General features: G+C 38.7%; 1 protein-coding gene across 5 annotated transcripts in view; it reads left to right on the top strand.

The window, feature by feature from the left end:
• MOB3B (MOB kinase activator 3B) overlaps positions 1 to 15,618 on the top strand; it is an 84,493-nt gene extending 68,875 nt beyond the window's left edge. For all 5 annotated transcript variants that reach the window (XM_084224663.1, XM_084224665.1, XM_084224667.1 and 2 more), the window contains one exon: positions 10,720 to 15,618. In XM_084224663.1, coding sequence (XP_084080789.1) covers positions 10,720 to 10,749 — 30 coding nt within the window. In that variant the 3' untranslated portion in view covers positions 10,750 to 15,618. The remainder of the gene's footprint in view (positions 1 to 10,719) is intronic.
• The last annotated feature ends 249 nt before the right edge of the window (positions 15,619 to 15,867 follow it).

Raw genomic sequence — 15,867 nt, 5'->3', positions numbered from 1 at the left:
CAGACTTTTGCAACCCAGTGCAGCAGTTAAAAAATCAAATGAAGAAATAATTCAAACAGGGTTCTCCCTCCCATCTGGGAGTTGCATAACTTGTCCTTTCTGCAGTCAAAGATGTGGTTATAGTTTAAAATGTTACACGTCATTTTCCCATACCCATCAGCAGGTTAATTTGCAAGATTCTTGAGTCTTTCATAGAATTGTTTTATATGGGATAAAAGAGGAAACTGACGTAGTCACTGACCCCCCCAGGGCATCCTGAGTTAAAAACACATGTCCAATTGGTTAATTTAGGGAAAAAGATGTCTGAAAGCATATGATTTCTTCTTTGCAGCCAACAGACAGACAAGGCAGCACCACGAGACCTCTCAGAAGACCTTTAAAGTGTGCCTCCATGGGGAGGCTATGGGGAAGCATACTTAGCTTTAAGATGTGTTTTTATGTTTTGTGCTGTTTCCCTGTGTGGCCAGCTTTATTTCCCACTGTCAGTAGTTCACCTTAATTCACTTCTGAGTCTTTTCCAATGACCAAAACACCATAGGCATGGGGGTGCCTATTACCTCCATCCCACCCTCACCCCTTGTAGGTGACAGCTTGTCACCTAGACAGCTGTGTGAATTTGTGAGAATCTGTACACAGCTGCCTCAGCACATAAATTTGTCATTCAAACATTAGTACAGCTATGGCAAGCATTGCCCTTCTGCTTCTTTCCTGTAATCCCTTTTCTCTGACAATGTATTCTACAGTATGTAAGACTTAAGAAATATACCATATAATTTTATAAGCACATCATCAGTAAAACAATCTTGGTTCATAGAATTTATTTAATTTATTGCCAGTTAACAAAACTTTTGATTACTGATCTGTGTATTGCGGAGAAAAAAGGGAATTAAACAAAGCAGTTGTCAAAGAAACACCTTTCTTCCCTGTGCTCTAATTCAGTATAAAACTTCTCCCTGCTTGCAGGTCTCCACTTACCTTGAGTTTGCTAGGTTACATTCAGATACTCATAATCCCTTCAGGGAGGTAAAGGGCAATGCAGGGAGACTGGGGAGGTGTCTGTTGCTTCTTGATTCTTAGTTGTGTTCCTCCACCCCAGCATGGGTTTACTGCAGGACACAGTCCCTCCACAGTGTCCCTGCTTTGCTGTGCACGCATGACCCACAGTCCCTTCAGAGCAGTGTCTGCTCTGGCACATGGCCCTTCCTTCCAAAAATATGTCTCCAACCACATCCCAACAGTGCAATCATTTGTTTTCTTCTCTTCACAGCTGCTGCTTTCTTAAATATCTGTGAGCAGAGGCACCATGTGCTTGTCTAGCAGAAATTTTGGCCCACGGTGGGTTTATTGCAGTGATGTTAGGGGCAGATGGCAATATCTGACTGGCACAGGATAGTACCTGACCTCCTGCCACCATAACCCACCCTGCTAGCCCCCTGCCACCAAAACCCTTCCAATAAGGTCCAGTAAAAAGCAACCTCTTCTAAGTCATATGAGATCTGTTGGTTAAAGACTTATTTTCTGTTTCCAAGTTTGTTTTAGGTTTTTTGCCTATCTCTGCATAATAGGTCTCTTCATCAGTCTTCTTATGTAACATATAAAAATATCTAGCATTTGACAGAAGTCTTGTGAGCCTGAATTTAACAGTGTTTGCAAAGTACTCTGGTGGCATAAAATAAGAGTTGTACCAAGAGAAGAGCTTGCTCCTAATTCTACCTCCTACCTTCAGAAGCAAACTTGATCCTTGGCACATACAAAAGAAATGGGAAGACCAAAGCTTTCTGTATTCCTTAACTTGGTGTTTGCTGATTTGTTTTGCTGTTGCTATCGGAGTTACACTACTGGAAATGGGAAGTGAGCAAGCTTTTACCTGCTGGGCACTGATGGGTCCGTGTGTCAGAGGAGGGGAAGAGCATTTTCAGCCATAGGCTTGCCAAACTGGTGAAGAGACCTTTAAACTAAAGGTGCCAGTGGGAGGGGAACCTCAGTCATTCCCACTCCTACTAGTTTGATAGCAGTGCAAATCAGTTAGTTTCCCAGCAGATTCCTAAATAACTGGAAACTATTGATGGTAGCAAAATTTTCTTCAGAGGTCAGGAGTAACAGATAGCAGAATATAGTAATCTGCTTCTTATTCTTCTCAAGTTGTTTTTTTTTTTAATAAATAAAATAATATAAATAAAAATAAATAAATAAATAAAATATATGAATTTATAAAAAATGAAAACATTGAGCTTTTTCTCAAATTTTGATAAGAATAGAAAGTAATAATTTCATTTGAATGACAAAAAGTGGGAAAAGATATTGCGTACGTGCGCTGTTCTGCTTTCTTTTGAAATGTTGGTTTCATTTAGATGCAGAAACTATCAGCCACAGTAGCAACTGGCTAGAACTGGGTCTGGAAGTAGTGACCATCAGTGGAGCTGAGTGTATAAAAATGGTGACACTGGTAGTTGCCTCTATGAGTATGGACTTCCTCTGAAGGATAAACAAGGATTTTCTTGCCTCATTAGTCTCACTGTAAAAGCTTCCATTGGCTATATAGTATGATTGGTTTCTGAAAACATTTTCATCTGGTATTTGGAGCTGCCTAAAAGTAATTATAACATGGAAGTCAAGATACCAAAGCAAGAAGCCTCTGTTTTCACACAAGTTCCACCAAGTTTTCTGTCTATTTCAGGATGTGACAATTAACAGTAATGTAGTCATATACTGCTGAGGTGAACACTTGAGAATTTCTCTTTTGTGCTTTTTGTTTTTCTGTGGTTACAGACCTCATAAATATCAGTCCCTCAGCTCTCTAAGTCTTGTCACTTTGCCTCTGTGCATGAGGCCAAAGTAGCTACTGGTATATGTCTAATTTATGTCTTTTCACTAAAAAATTAGCAGCTTTGCTGCATCTTTGTCTATATCACAAAAGAATGTTTGTTCATCAGGCAATTCATTGCCAGAAATACCATAAATGTAGTAGAAATACTATAAACATAACACTACTGGCACTAGTTTCATTCAGTACTCGCAGTGGAAAACTCAGCTGTAGCAGGCTTAGCAAAACATGGCAAAATACTGGCATTTTGACACAGGCGTGCTCAGATGAAGCACAGCTGTGTGAAACAGGATGATTAGAAGAGACTTTTTATGCAGACAAAATTTTCAAGCGTATATTTTAAAATAAAAGTATTCCTTTTTTAATTCACTGGAGTTTTTTTCAAAATATCTTTTTGCCCGCTTAGTTGTTTTTTATGTTGATGTTGAAAATTAGAATTTGCACCTTCCCAGTCCATATTCTTTGTATATCCACTTACGTTCTTCATAAAAGCAGTGAATGCATCCACAAATCAGTAGAGTCTGAAATACAAATTATTTGCCAATCAGCAGAGGACAGTTTGAGCTCAAGAGTACAGGAGAAGTAATCTCATTATAGTTACTGTGTTCTTGTTGTCACTATCCTTTATAGTTACCCAGTTTTACTTCCATACTGCTGCTCACTGCCATCAGAGCACAGCCCTTCAGATCTTTTCAAGGTGTCCTGTTTTATAGTGCTTAGAAGAAGCAAGACAACAGTAATATTAAGACACTGTTTTAAAGTAATATTAAGACACTGTTTTTAAAGGTTTTAAACCTCCAGCTGTTTATCCTTCCAGACTTCCCAGTGTGTTGTGTGGGCTGCCGGGATGGCTTAAAAAAAACAACCAACCAGCCAGAAAAACCCAAACAACCTAGTATTTCCTGCCCCCAGTCTAGTTATGGTGTTAATATCCAACAGGATTTTCTTTACATTGTACAAACAGTGAGAATTCCTAAAAAAAATTTATCTGATCACTAACTAAAGAAGAAACCAGTTATAGGTAAATGCCAACTTTTCCATGTCCTGCAAGAAATTAGAAGGAAGTTGACAACTCTAGGATTTAACATTGCTGATAAATAGAATTCTCAACTCTGGTGCTTGAAGAAAGCAGAGCCTTAAGGTGTGCTGGATTTTCTGAATATATAATTTCTGGCACACACATTTACACATTTTTAGTGACTATTTCTATGGCATCAGCTGCTTTGCTTGTACTGAACTGAAGACAGAAGAACTTTCCTAGTGAGATTTTGGTTAACTGTTAAAAAAATGCCTATGATCTTCTTCCTTTAGCAGTTAATAGCTCTGTTCAATAGTCTAGCTAGTCATAAGACAAATGTAAAGGCAGTGTACAAAAGAAATTTCAGAAAAGCTACTTTACTTATCTAAAAGTTTTCTTAATTTGACCAGTACTTGTTGAGTAACTCTATTAGTTTTATTGAGTGTTGGATTGAACTGTTAATATTCGCTATAAACCCAAAATAACCAAAAAATTGAGAAACAACAAACCCACTTTTTCTAATTGTCAAAGGAAAAAAAAATCTCATTTCACCTGAGCTTAGAAGTTCTGCAAAAGAAAAAAGAAATGGGAGAAGACATATTTATTTCCCATTTAATCAGACCTGTTAGTGTATAAAATAATCTATAATACCTACGATATGCAACAAAATTGTAGTCCATAGTAGAGAACTAACATGTCTCCTGATTAACGTTATGCAAAAATGTTATGCTAAATATAGTTGTAGGTTTGCTTATTCACTCTGCATCACTTCAGTGTAAAAAGCAACACATTTCAAGTCCATTTAGTATGGTAAGGTACACTAAACCCAACTTTTATTTTATTGTTACAGAAGACAAAAACATGCAGAAGGTGAAAATAACTCCTTGGAATATGACAATTTTAAGCAAGTCAGTCATCCATATGCACGTACTTTGTATCTAGCTGGGTCTAGCTCTGCTCACAGGTGTATTTGGCAGGGTAATTTCCTGATCTTGTTCCTGCTTGCAGTCAGTTGATAAAATACCTTTGTCATCAGTGATAAGGGGTTACATTTGCAGACAGGAGTATTATCTGTGTCCTGCAAACATCGCCAAACAAATTCAGGAGGAACCAAATAGGATTATTGTCAGCCTGTCCTTAGCTTCAAAATAACTACCCCGAAGCCAAAGAGATTGTCTGAGAGATTAATTTAATACTGTGCATCATGATAATTGAGACTCATTCAAGTGTAAGACATTGTAAAACCTAACAAAGGAAATAACCAAATGATCAATATACCCACTGGACAGCAATTACCTGCCTGTTGGGGTTTTTTTCAGTCAGGATACAGAGAGAGCAGTAATGGAAGAAGTAGACGATTTTCTTTTTTACTAACTTTGGAGAACAAATTCTAAATTAATATTCAGGGCATGGTTCTAACTAAAACTTCCATTAAAAAAAAGGTTTTGTACATTAATTTATTGTTAAAATTCTGTTGTCAGCCTTTCTATCCTGATCAATCAGCTATCTGAATGCAGATTAGTTGTGCAGCACAGGATCATAGACGTTATGATCCGGTGCTATTCCATTGTAAACAGCTTCTTTTGTCATCAGGACACAAAGAGCTTTGTCCACATGTTAATTATTTGTTAACTATTGAGAGGTTTATGAAGAAAGCAGCAAGAAAAAGCAGCAGATGTCATAGCAGTTTGTGCTTTGATGAACAGATCTTTCTCTTTTTCATCTGCTTATTCTACAGTTCTGATTTGAACTGTGGTATCTCTCTGTGTGCATGTACTACTCCCTGTGGCTTGCTTTTCTGTCCATGAGAGCAGGGAGGAGAAAGGTGTGTCCCAGTAATGCTTGTGTTTGCCAGCAGATCCTTCTAGTCATGAACCTCAGGTCAGGTTGGATTGGACTGTTGTGGGTCCATAAACTGAAAGGCCCATTTGTGTATTGCCTTTCTGTCCAACACTGCTTCACAGGATGGTTGAATAGATTCTAAGTTCCTTACCTGTGAGGCCATAGTTAATGCTGGGCAATGTTTTTTGTTTGTAGAGGGTTTTTTCATCTGGTTTGGGTTGGGCTTTTTTGGTTGCATTATTTGGAGACATGAGTGCCTCCCTGTGGAGTCAGTAAGCTTGGCAAGTGTATTTGGCATGGTGCCTGCTGCTGGCCTGTCCTTGCTCCTTGCCTCTTGATCAGGTCTTCCAGGCTGATGGGTGCCTCCAGGCAAGGTATCCCTGCCTGTCAGCAAGTAATGCTGTTTCTCTGTACACTTGTCTGTGAGCACACATTTTAAAACCTCACTATGTTTAAAACAGTTGTCAGAGGGTTAAAAGGAGATGTTTCCACATCATCCTTTGTCGCACATCCGGGCTAGATGGTGGCAGTGGGGAGGCGACAGTCCCCCTTTTCCGGGGCTCCGCAGAATCCCAGGTACCAGTGGAGTGCGGAACAAAAAGGACACAGCAGCAGCAGCTCGGGCTGGGTGGCATGGGTTACTTTATTTGATGTTACACTCCCCAAGTCTCGGGGTCCCAGGCAATGAGCTGGGAGCAAACAACAGCTTATAAAGGTGGGCAGGTCTCAAGGGAGGATACAATGCATGAACTGTGGGTGGAACGCAAGGCAGGGAATACAAGGGAGGAAAACTGCTTGGGACAGGAGGGGTTAACAAGTGGATGTGGGAGGAAGGGGTTTGAAACTTGGCAGAAAAGTAGCTAAGTAGCAAAAAGATAAGACACCTGGCTCAAGTGAATAACAAAGGCAGGTCTGTGTCCCTCTAAAACAGGGGGAGAAAAAAACCCAAAAGGACAAATCAAAAAACAACCTGCAAAATAAAAACACATTACAACAATTCTTAGGCTTGCTAGCTAGCAGCAGGAGGAGCTGAGGAGAGGGAATATCAAGACATGCTTTGCTTCAATTTGGAGAACTGGAAGGATGGGACCCAGGCACTGAAGGAGCATTTGAGTCTTTAAAATAACACTGGTTTTAGTGTAGGTCATTATTGCATTTATTATTTTTCCTGGTGATCTTATAGAATACTATTGCTTACACTGTTTTTTCACTTCATCTACTTTCTCATCAGTTTTTGCACAGGAGGGGCCTCTGGCTTCCATTATATACTGGTACAAAGGTGATGTTTGTTTGAAGGGTTTTTGCCTTGGTTTTGCCAGCTATATATTATACTTGCATAAGCATAGAAACACAATTTTCTTAGAAGAACATCATTCTTTATGGGAAATTCATTCTTCTTGTAATCCATTCAGATACAATCAATATCTTACCACAAGTAAATTTATCACATTAAAAAGAGATTTTCTCAGCTACTTCTGGCTATGTTGCATTTTTTCCATTCTTCTCTTGCTGCATTTAAAGGTGAACTGAGAAGTAAAAATGGAAATAGTTAGGTATAGATTTATGTGCTGAATGTATCTGAAATTTATGTTGGAGCATTATGGAAGGGAGAGGGCCAGACAGTCTTTAAATGGAAATATTTATTACCTTTTGAAATATTTCTTTTTTCCCTTCATCTGTGAAATCAAGTTGGTACTCCCTGAAAAATATTTAGGAATGTGTCCTTCCATGAAATCACAAATACTAACAAGTCAGATAGATTCCTGATGCTTACAGAGTGGCTTGTTAGCATTAATTCCAGCAAGTAAGTAAATACATAAAGAATAGCAAAGGTTTCTCTTTATGTTCCTTAGAAGTGAGTTCCATGTTAAATTCTCCTCAGTTACTGGTCTTGGGCATATTCAACATATAGAATGGGTTCAGGCTTCTGATTTGCATTTTGGATTTGAAAAACAGCATCTACTTCTGCCTTCATTTTTTTTTTGAGTTAACTGTGTAATCCAGAATTGAGAGCAGGAGCAAGTCTGAATATAGAAATGCAGAATAATGCTCTGGAGTGTCTTGTAATTAATTTTCAAGAGGAAGTGCATCTGGTATCAAAAGTTCTGGTATGGAGAGTTTCTGTTAACAAGCACAGAAAGACTTTGAAAGTTTTCAATATGTTTTCAAGTGCTCATGTGTGCCTATGTCTCTGTGTTTGACTTTCTGATTCCCTTGTCTGTCTAGCTTTTATATTTCATTCAATATCCAGCTGGGACTGGGTATCACAGTACCTTAAGGCAAAGTGCATTTCCAGTTTTCCTGCTTTCTCAGAAAAGTCAGTTGATAGCTGGTTGTCATCTGCTGTATTTGGGAAATACTCTTCATGGCTTTTTGTTAGACAGTGCTCCACTCAAGGCTGTGCAGCAGCAGAGTAACTAAGGATCAGGTCTTTGGTGAGGTTTGAGGGGAACTGTTCTGCAGAGTTAAGTGGAGGAGGGAATGTGTACTAAGTTCTCTGGTGTCCATCTGAATCAGTGAGAGATATACCAGTAGGCTCTGAAAAAATGGGGGTAGTTAATTTTGGAAGGTAAGTATCTCAGAGGGGGCAGAATCTGGCAAGTAGGAGCAGCTTGTTCAGTAACAGGCTCAGCAGTAGGCTCTGTAGCACACAGTATGCTTAATGCTGCCACGCAGCCAAGATTGGATACTTCCTCACCTTCTCACCAGCATTTTGACTTTTTGTTTGCCAGCATCCAAATTATATCAGTCTCTTTGAGAAACTATTTCCTGGTTGTTTTGTGAATTCCTGTAAGAAAATAACATGTTGAAGTGGGTCACTCCCACAGAGCTTGCACCAGTTCACTATCACAGGAATCATGGGCTTTCTTTTGTTTAAAGCACATCTAATTCACCGTCATTGGGTGAAATCAGTAAAAGCTCAAGCACATATATGCAGTCATGCAATGGGACTGTACTTGTGTATGTGTCCTTCATCTACCAGTAACAATATAGATCAATACAGAGAATGTTTCTATTCATCAGTAATGTCAATGTATATTAAGGTTAAATGTTTTTCTGACTACAGTTTTGGTGACATTTCCAAAACTGTAGCCTAGCAGCTGTTGGGACAGAAGGCCTTGCAGAAAGGAAGTTATGGAGCCATTTGCAGCAATGTTCTCCTGACAGGGTGGAGAAATAGGATCTTGGGAGAAGACTGTGGATATAATTGTATAACCAAAAAAACCTCAGGAATTAAAGGAGAGAGAGGCTTGGGGAGAAATTGTGTTACTATAAAAAATAAATTCTGCCTCTAGAGAGAAGTTAGAAATGGCATGATGCGTTCATGCTTCATGGTTTGTCATGGCAAACTAGTTTAAAGGCCTCTTGCTTACATCTTAGGCATAGATCATCTAAGTTTCTACTCTGCCCACTTCCTGGACACAATTATCCATATCTAGGCTCCTACCTCTGATGCTATTGCAGTTTGCCTCCCACTGTGTCTGAAGGAGGTTGGCCCAGTTTACAATGGCTCTGATATGGTCCACATTGGTCCCTGGACTGTTTTTATAATAGGGTAAGATGATACAGTCTGACTGAAAATCACTGTTCAGCAGAAGTTGCAGAAGGAAGTTGCAGTGTTTTACCTCACAGATCTATCAGCCTTGATTATAGGAAGTACGCTACAAACATGCAGACACTAAATATGTGTAAAATTAGGGGCCAGCAAAGATAAAAACTGCCTTGAAATGCTTGAACACCTAATTAATCTTCAGTAGGAAGCTGTCCAACACTGTGCTGAATTTTATTTAGTTCTGCATTTGTGTTTGTTGCTCTAATGAAATAAAGTTAATCCCAACTATTTAAGAAAAAAAAAAACAAAAAACCACAAAACAACCCCAAAAGCCCCCACAAAAACATTTAAGGTGAAAAGGAGACAGATTTTTCCATGAACAGTCAGCTTTGTCATCTTTAACAAATTGGAGGAGAAGCCAGTACTAGTTCAGTTTATTGTATATATCACTGTGGAGATCACATATTACTGTATAAACTCCCATACTAATTACCATTGTCTTTATAACAAATGACAACATCCCATTCTGCTACATGCATGGCAACAGAATAACAAGTAATTCAAGATAAATATACAAGAAAGAAAACCTAGTTAAAGGTTTGGAAAGAGAGGAGAAAGTACCATGATTATGTGTAGGATTCTAGATGGAAAAGTAATTTGTTAAACACAGAGTAAGATACAATTACAAAATTGTCATTAAGCTGGTTTGCATTAGATCTTAATGACCTTATAAATTATAAAAAAATATTCAAGCAAGCTAAGAAATTTTTTTAGAGACTTCTGGTAACTTGGTAAATCTCAATTGATTTTCCAAGGTAAATGGTGCGTGGTCTGGTGTCTGTGGATGGCTGTTGGTCAGATAATGCCTTTCCAGAAATCTGCTGACAAATAAGAAGTTTTATAGAATGGGGCAGCCAGTTTGCAGAGAGTTTGTATCAGAGTGTTTGTGAATCAGATCAAATAAAATCCTATGTGGATCCCAAACACCAGTTCCTAACAGAGTCTGTGAATGGTCCAAACTCCTATCCTAGAGCTGAATGCCACAGCTCTGGTCAAGTCCTCAAGGTCTGAGTTCCCTTTGTGCCTGAGGGTAGGCAGAAATAACTAGGCAGAGCAGGTATATCTAGGACTCCTGTTGGCTGCAGGTTCCATGAGAATGATTTGAATCCTTTTTCTTACATTAAATTAAAAGGTGTCTGGCATTTGCAGTTGATTTATTTCTTAGGGCAGGGGGATGTAGCACCATTTACCTGACATGGCTAGGGATTTATTACGTTATTAAAGCTGTCAAAATTACAAAATGCTGTATTTTACTTGCAGTTATGTTCATTGTCCTTCAAAGTGACAGAAAGGGGCAGAAACATGGTGCCATATAAAACCGTATGAATTTGCAGAGTTGCAGAAATACTAACAGTGAAAAGGCCTGTGCACATGTTATCATAAATGCCATTTGTTTTTTTATTTCCCCTTCTTGTTTTACAGAAAGAGATGACAACCAGGATGTGTCACTAAAAACTACTCATTGAACAAAAGCAAAGTCTAATTTCCTTCCTACTGCAGAGTTCAAGAATATGACAGCTCTCATGGACTGAGCCTGCTTGTTAATCCCTGAAAGCAGGAAAGCTGGGAGCCACAGTTACTGCCACAAATGCTTCTCTCCAATGTCAATGTTGTTAACCCTAAATATGCTGCTAGGAACCTCATCCGAGCAACATGGATTATTGGGAAAAAGAAGAATTCTATCAGTTCCAACTCCTTTATCAGGGATAAGAACCTCTTCAGCCACAAACAATGGCAGACAGTGCCCTTCTGCTAAAGCTTTACTGAAATTCAGGTCCTTGGGCTGACCTCCAGACTAGTTGTTTTGAAATGAAATCTGCAATTTTGCTTTCTTTTTATTTTGTTTCTTGGTATGTGCTTTCTTTCCTAACTGCAACAGACTATTAAGAGGTTCTGGAATCAAAGAAGACTCAGCCTTTAATGCTCCCTACCCCGCTCCAGGCCACCCAAAGCTTGGCCACCATTTCCAAATGCTAGCAAGCCTTGTGTTTCTGGGAAGACAGCCATGTCCTTCAGCTGAACAGGCAGTTTATGCTTCATTGTGACTCATAATTTAATGACAATGGAAGGGTTTCTGATTTCAACTACATGAACAGGGATCCAGATATAGCTCTGCAGTGCTGAAGTATTTTCCTTGAATTCATGCTGTTACTGACAGCAAATGTTCTCAGTATCTCTATATTACCTTAAAAAAAAAAAACAGCTACAGTCATAATTTTCCTGAAGTACCCTCTGAAGTACACCAATCTGTCATGTGATTTCATATCCTTTTATCTTCTTAGGAAAAGGATCCTACTCAATCACCCTAAAATTTCATCTTTTCAGAGAAAATAAATTTAATTTGGGTAACTTGCAGGAAGATGCAGTAAAGATGAGTAGTAAAAAAGTTAGAGCAGGAGGGACTAATTGAAGGTCCCTGTTGCAGCTAAACAGTGCCCAGTAATGTGACTTGCTTTATACACTGGACTAACACAATACTTTTTTCCAGAACTTAATTCTGGAAAATGAACACATGTATGGACCGTCCAGAAGGATCCATTGCAGCAAATCAAGTCGTCTACGCTAAATATGCACTGAGGAGGCTTTCTTCTGGAAAAAAAAAATTTAAAAATGAAAGTGATACAGAACATCACAAGATAAATACTTCTGAATAAATGGGAATCAAGTGGAACACATCTGTGTATTCTGTGCCTTGTAATGAATTTTGCACTCTTGTGTTATTGTGAAAAGTTACTTTTTCCTGAGTAGGTGCTAGTAAGTGTTGAACCCTGTTGCTGCCTTCTCCTCGAATAAGTTTAGGTATGTTTACATCTTCTGAGACAGAAGAAAATCTCATGGAGTATCGAATGACTGGAACATTTGAAATAGAGCGATAGCAGACACTAAAGAATAACAGCAAATATTTCTAGCTCAGTGTTGTAGCACATGATGATTTATTTGCCTGCTTGCTTAAATCAGGGCTTGTAAAATTCTTGCTGGGAAAAAGTGCTTTTGTCTGTGAACATTTGGTATACGTATGATGGGGGCTTTTCTGCATCTCTAGAGCTACACAAGCAGCATTATCCTTTGCTTTCAAAGGGATAGACCTAAGTGTTCTTACCTCCTTTGGTAGTCTTTGCAATCAGGTTTATTCTCTGGGGATTGGAATGCACACACAGATGATTTCTGTTCTGCTGGCACTTCTGCAGGATATACCTAGCTTCTGGAATTCTCAAGAGTTGCCACAGCTACTCTTGAGCTTGCCTCATTTCAAAGAAGATGAAAAATATAAATTCTTTTGGATGGTTCATGTAGCTGGGAACTGTCTGGAATTATGACTTCAATTGCTTATGAAGAGTGTCTTGAACTCTTCCAAAGTGCCTGGGTTATGGCACTGTTTGAGATGGAGCTGTAGCTGATGCAGTGCACTTGAATTTCACTGACACCATGGACAGTTGCCATGTGGTGCCCTCAGTCTGGGCAGCACTGTATTTGAAAGGTTAATAAAGATGCAAAGGTGTGGAATTTAGCACATACAGATCAATGTCACTACACAAATTGAAAAACATGAGGTTTTATGCATAATTTAGTCTTCACTTTATTACACTACTTACGATATGCTGTTTTGAGACTATTCACTGCAGTGTGTCTGAATATTTGGCTGATAAAAAATTACTTGAGAAAAAATTCAGTTACCTTTTTGTGAATGCATACATTTTGTGAATGCAAAACTTATCAGTTTGAAGTGTTTTCCTTTTTTTTTAACTGTTTGGGGTTTTTTTTCCCCCATAAACACCTATGTTTCATTTTCTGGTAGGGCACACTGTATGAAGCAAAAGAGTGAAATGCAGAGTTGAGCCCTGGAGGATTTGTGTTTGACCTGGCCAAAATCCCTGTAATGGTAAAAGCCCATTATTATGCAGGAGATGAACCAGCTGCAAAGGAGGGAAAAGTGTACTTGTTTTGGTTGCTTATTCTGCTAGGAAGAATGTGGAGTTTCCTTCCTCCACCTGACAAGGTATGGCCTTCTGCTGAGTATCTCCCAACAGGTACTCTTGCAGCTCAGCTAGTCAGCCACCACCTGGCCATCACATGCCACAGGCCATCTCTGCTGTTCCACTGTGGTAGCTGATAAGCAAATACAAATGTCTGGGATGTAGCATCACTATGTAAAAGTATTATTTTACCCTTTCCCATAGCAAGAGAAAAGCAGCTTCCTCTTGATTCTTCTGATCAATTATTCCAGCTTCATCAGTAATTTGCTCAGGGCCACAAACAGACAGAATCGTGTTTTCCTTGTTAATGCTTTTTCTACCTGATCTTATTATTACGTATGTTTCTAATAATGGCAGCATTCCATATTGTTCTGGGATTGGGAACAGATTGGTGGGGGGAGGAGAGGGAAAAAAGAGGTTATTGTTTGGATTTTTTGTTTTGTTGTGGTTTTTTAATCACTTTTCTAGTTCTTCAATCAGGTTTTGTTTTTCCTACATATTTTTTTTCCTTGATACTTACCTTTAAAGATGCTGTTGTGTTAAGCTTCAAGGCACTTCAAATTGCCTTTATAGAGGAATCATTTCAATGGATTGAAACTCAGCAATAGTCTGAAGTAATGAAAGGCTTTGAAAGGTTCCTATGACACCGAACTTGGCTTCAGTTGTTAAAGACTTGAGAGCCTTCACTGGTTGTCTCCGTAAGAGATTTTGTAATGAACTTCTGGTTTGTGTTAACATAGATTAGTGACAACTGTAATATGAAACAAATCTGAACATAACCCCCCTTAGGTTTTATGAACAATGGAGTCCCAGGGTCTTTTGAATGGTGAGGGTTTTTTTCCAATCCACAGCAGTGAAATTGATTTTTTCTGTCAGATTTGAGAGAAGCTGGAGACTTATGAAACTTACTAGTTTTCTCCAAGAACTCAGGCTCTACAGCAGCAAAACTTATATCAGGCAAGTTGACTCTTCTGATAAATGGATTAATTAAGAACAAAGCAGGGAAAGAGAGGAAAACAGATAAAGTGTAACTCTACAGGGACCTACAGACAACAACTCAAGATGTGCAGAAACTTAATGGGTGAACATTGTCCTCAGTGACCACAAATTCCTTGTCTGTGGAGAGACTACAGAGAATGATACTCTTTGTAGCTGGGAAGCCACTCTTGTCAAGTCTCTGTTAACAACAGACTAAAAGGACTTTAAGTACCTTTGGGTTAAATAAATTACACATTTTGGAGATGTCTCACAAAAAGCTACTCCTTCCTATTGCTTTTTACCTTCTCAGCATGTTCTTGAGGTTTCTCATTTTCTGGATGGGAGTCTCAGAGCCAGCCTTCAGTCCTTCCGTGTTCCTTTTGCTTCCCCAAGGACATTGCTGTTGCAAAAAGTAGCTTTCTCACCTGCCTCTGTGCCTCTAGAAGGGCTACTTCTCACCTATGCCCTCTGAAGAGAGACCGTCAAGGGCTGGCTGTTTACCATCTCTTCAGAAGAACAAATGCAAGAGCAGGAAGGTCCTGCAAGAGCAGCAAAACAGCAGTAACTACATGTAAAATAGAAATCTGATTGCTATTGTAAAGCATGCTCTATGGGCTTTAGAAAGGGGATAACACTGGGGCATCCAGTTTAGTGGTCAGTATTTAGACATTTTTTCCTATCTCTTGGAAGAAATTTTTAATAAAAGACATTTTTAATAATTATGGAGATTATTCCAAAGGCAAAGCAAGGCAAATCAGCGCTAAGAAGCTGGTGATGGTGTACATTTAAATTAAAAGTTATCAAAGTTGATTTTTTTATGTGTTCTATGCTAAATAGGCAGTGATTTCCAAGGTTAGCCAAATATGTTAGAGCTCTTAAAGTAGTTTCTGTTCTTTGTTTTAATAAGTTTTGCTGTTTTAAAGACAGATATAATTAATATAATTAAAAGCTATAGTAATTTTCTCCCAGAGAAAAAAGTTACTTGTCCAGTCTAATACATCTGTGTCTGTGTATGTGCATGTGCGTGTATATATACATGTATATATCTGTATGTATCTGTTTGGGGATATGGATGTGGAAGCATCAGCATATGCACGTGTACACTCCCTGCTCTTTCCCATAAAATACAATTTTTAATTTTGGTAATTTTTTAGGGGAATGTATCTTTCTGAGAAATAAGTGGTTGATTCCTTTTCCTCCCCCATGCATCAGCTCTGTTTGGTGTGTTAATTTTTTTAATGCTGTCACATTTGTCTTGGACTTCTTTAGTTGTTTGTTATTAAATAATTGTTCAACTGTATGGAAAGAGAGACCAACATTAACTGTTGTAGTCATTAAAAGAAAACGAAAGTTTACTTTTCAAACCAATCATAATGGATGAAGCAATGGAATACAAATATAAATAAAATACACATAACAATGCAGAAGTGTTGTGGAGTTATTTGCCATCTAACTCTTCAGCAAGAAAAATGCATGTGGTTTTCATACCACAGAGCAGAATTTTCTGGCAGCCTCCCTGGACTCAGAGGTGAGTGAGACCCATTACTGCCAATGCACTTCACAGTCCTCCTGTCAGCAATGTCATACCAAGAAAAACTGACCAAATGTCATGCTGCTG

Source organism: Fringilla coelebs, assembly GCF_963513975.1.
Source record: "Fringilla coelebs genome assembly, chromosome: Z".
Lineage (NCBI taxonomy): Eukaryota > Metazoa > Chordata > Aves > Passeriformes > Fringillidae > Fringilla > Fringilla coelebs.
The sequence above is the reverse complement of the archived record's forward strand: the minus strand, read 5'-3'. Positions and strand labels throughout refer to the sequence as shown.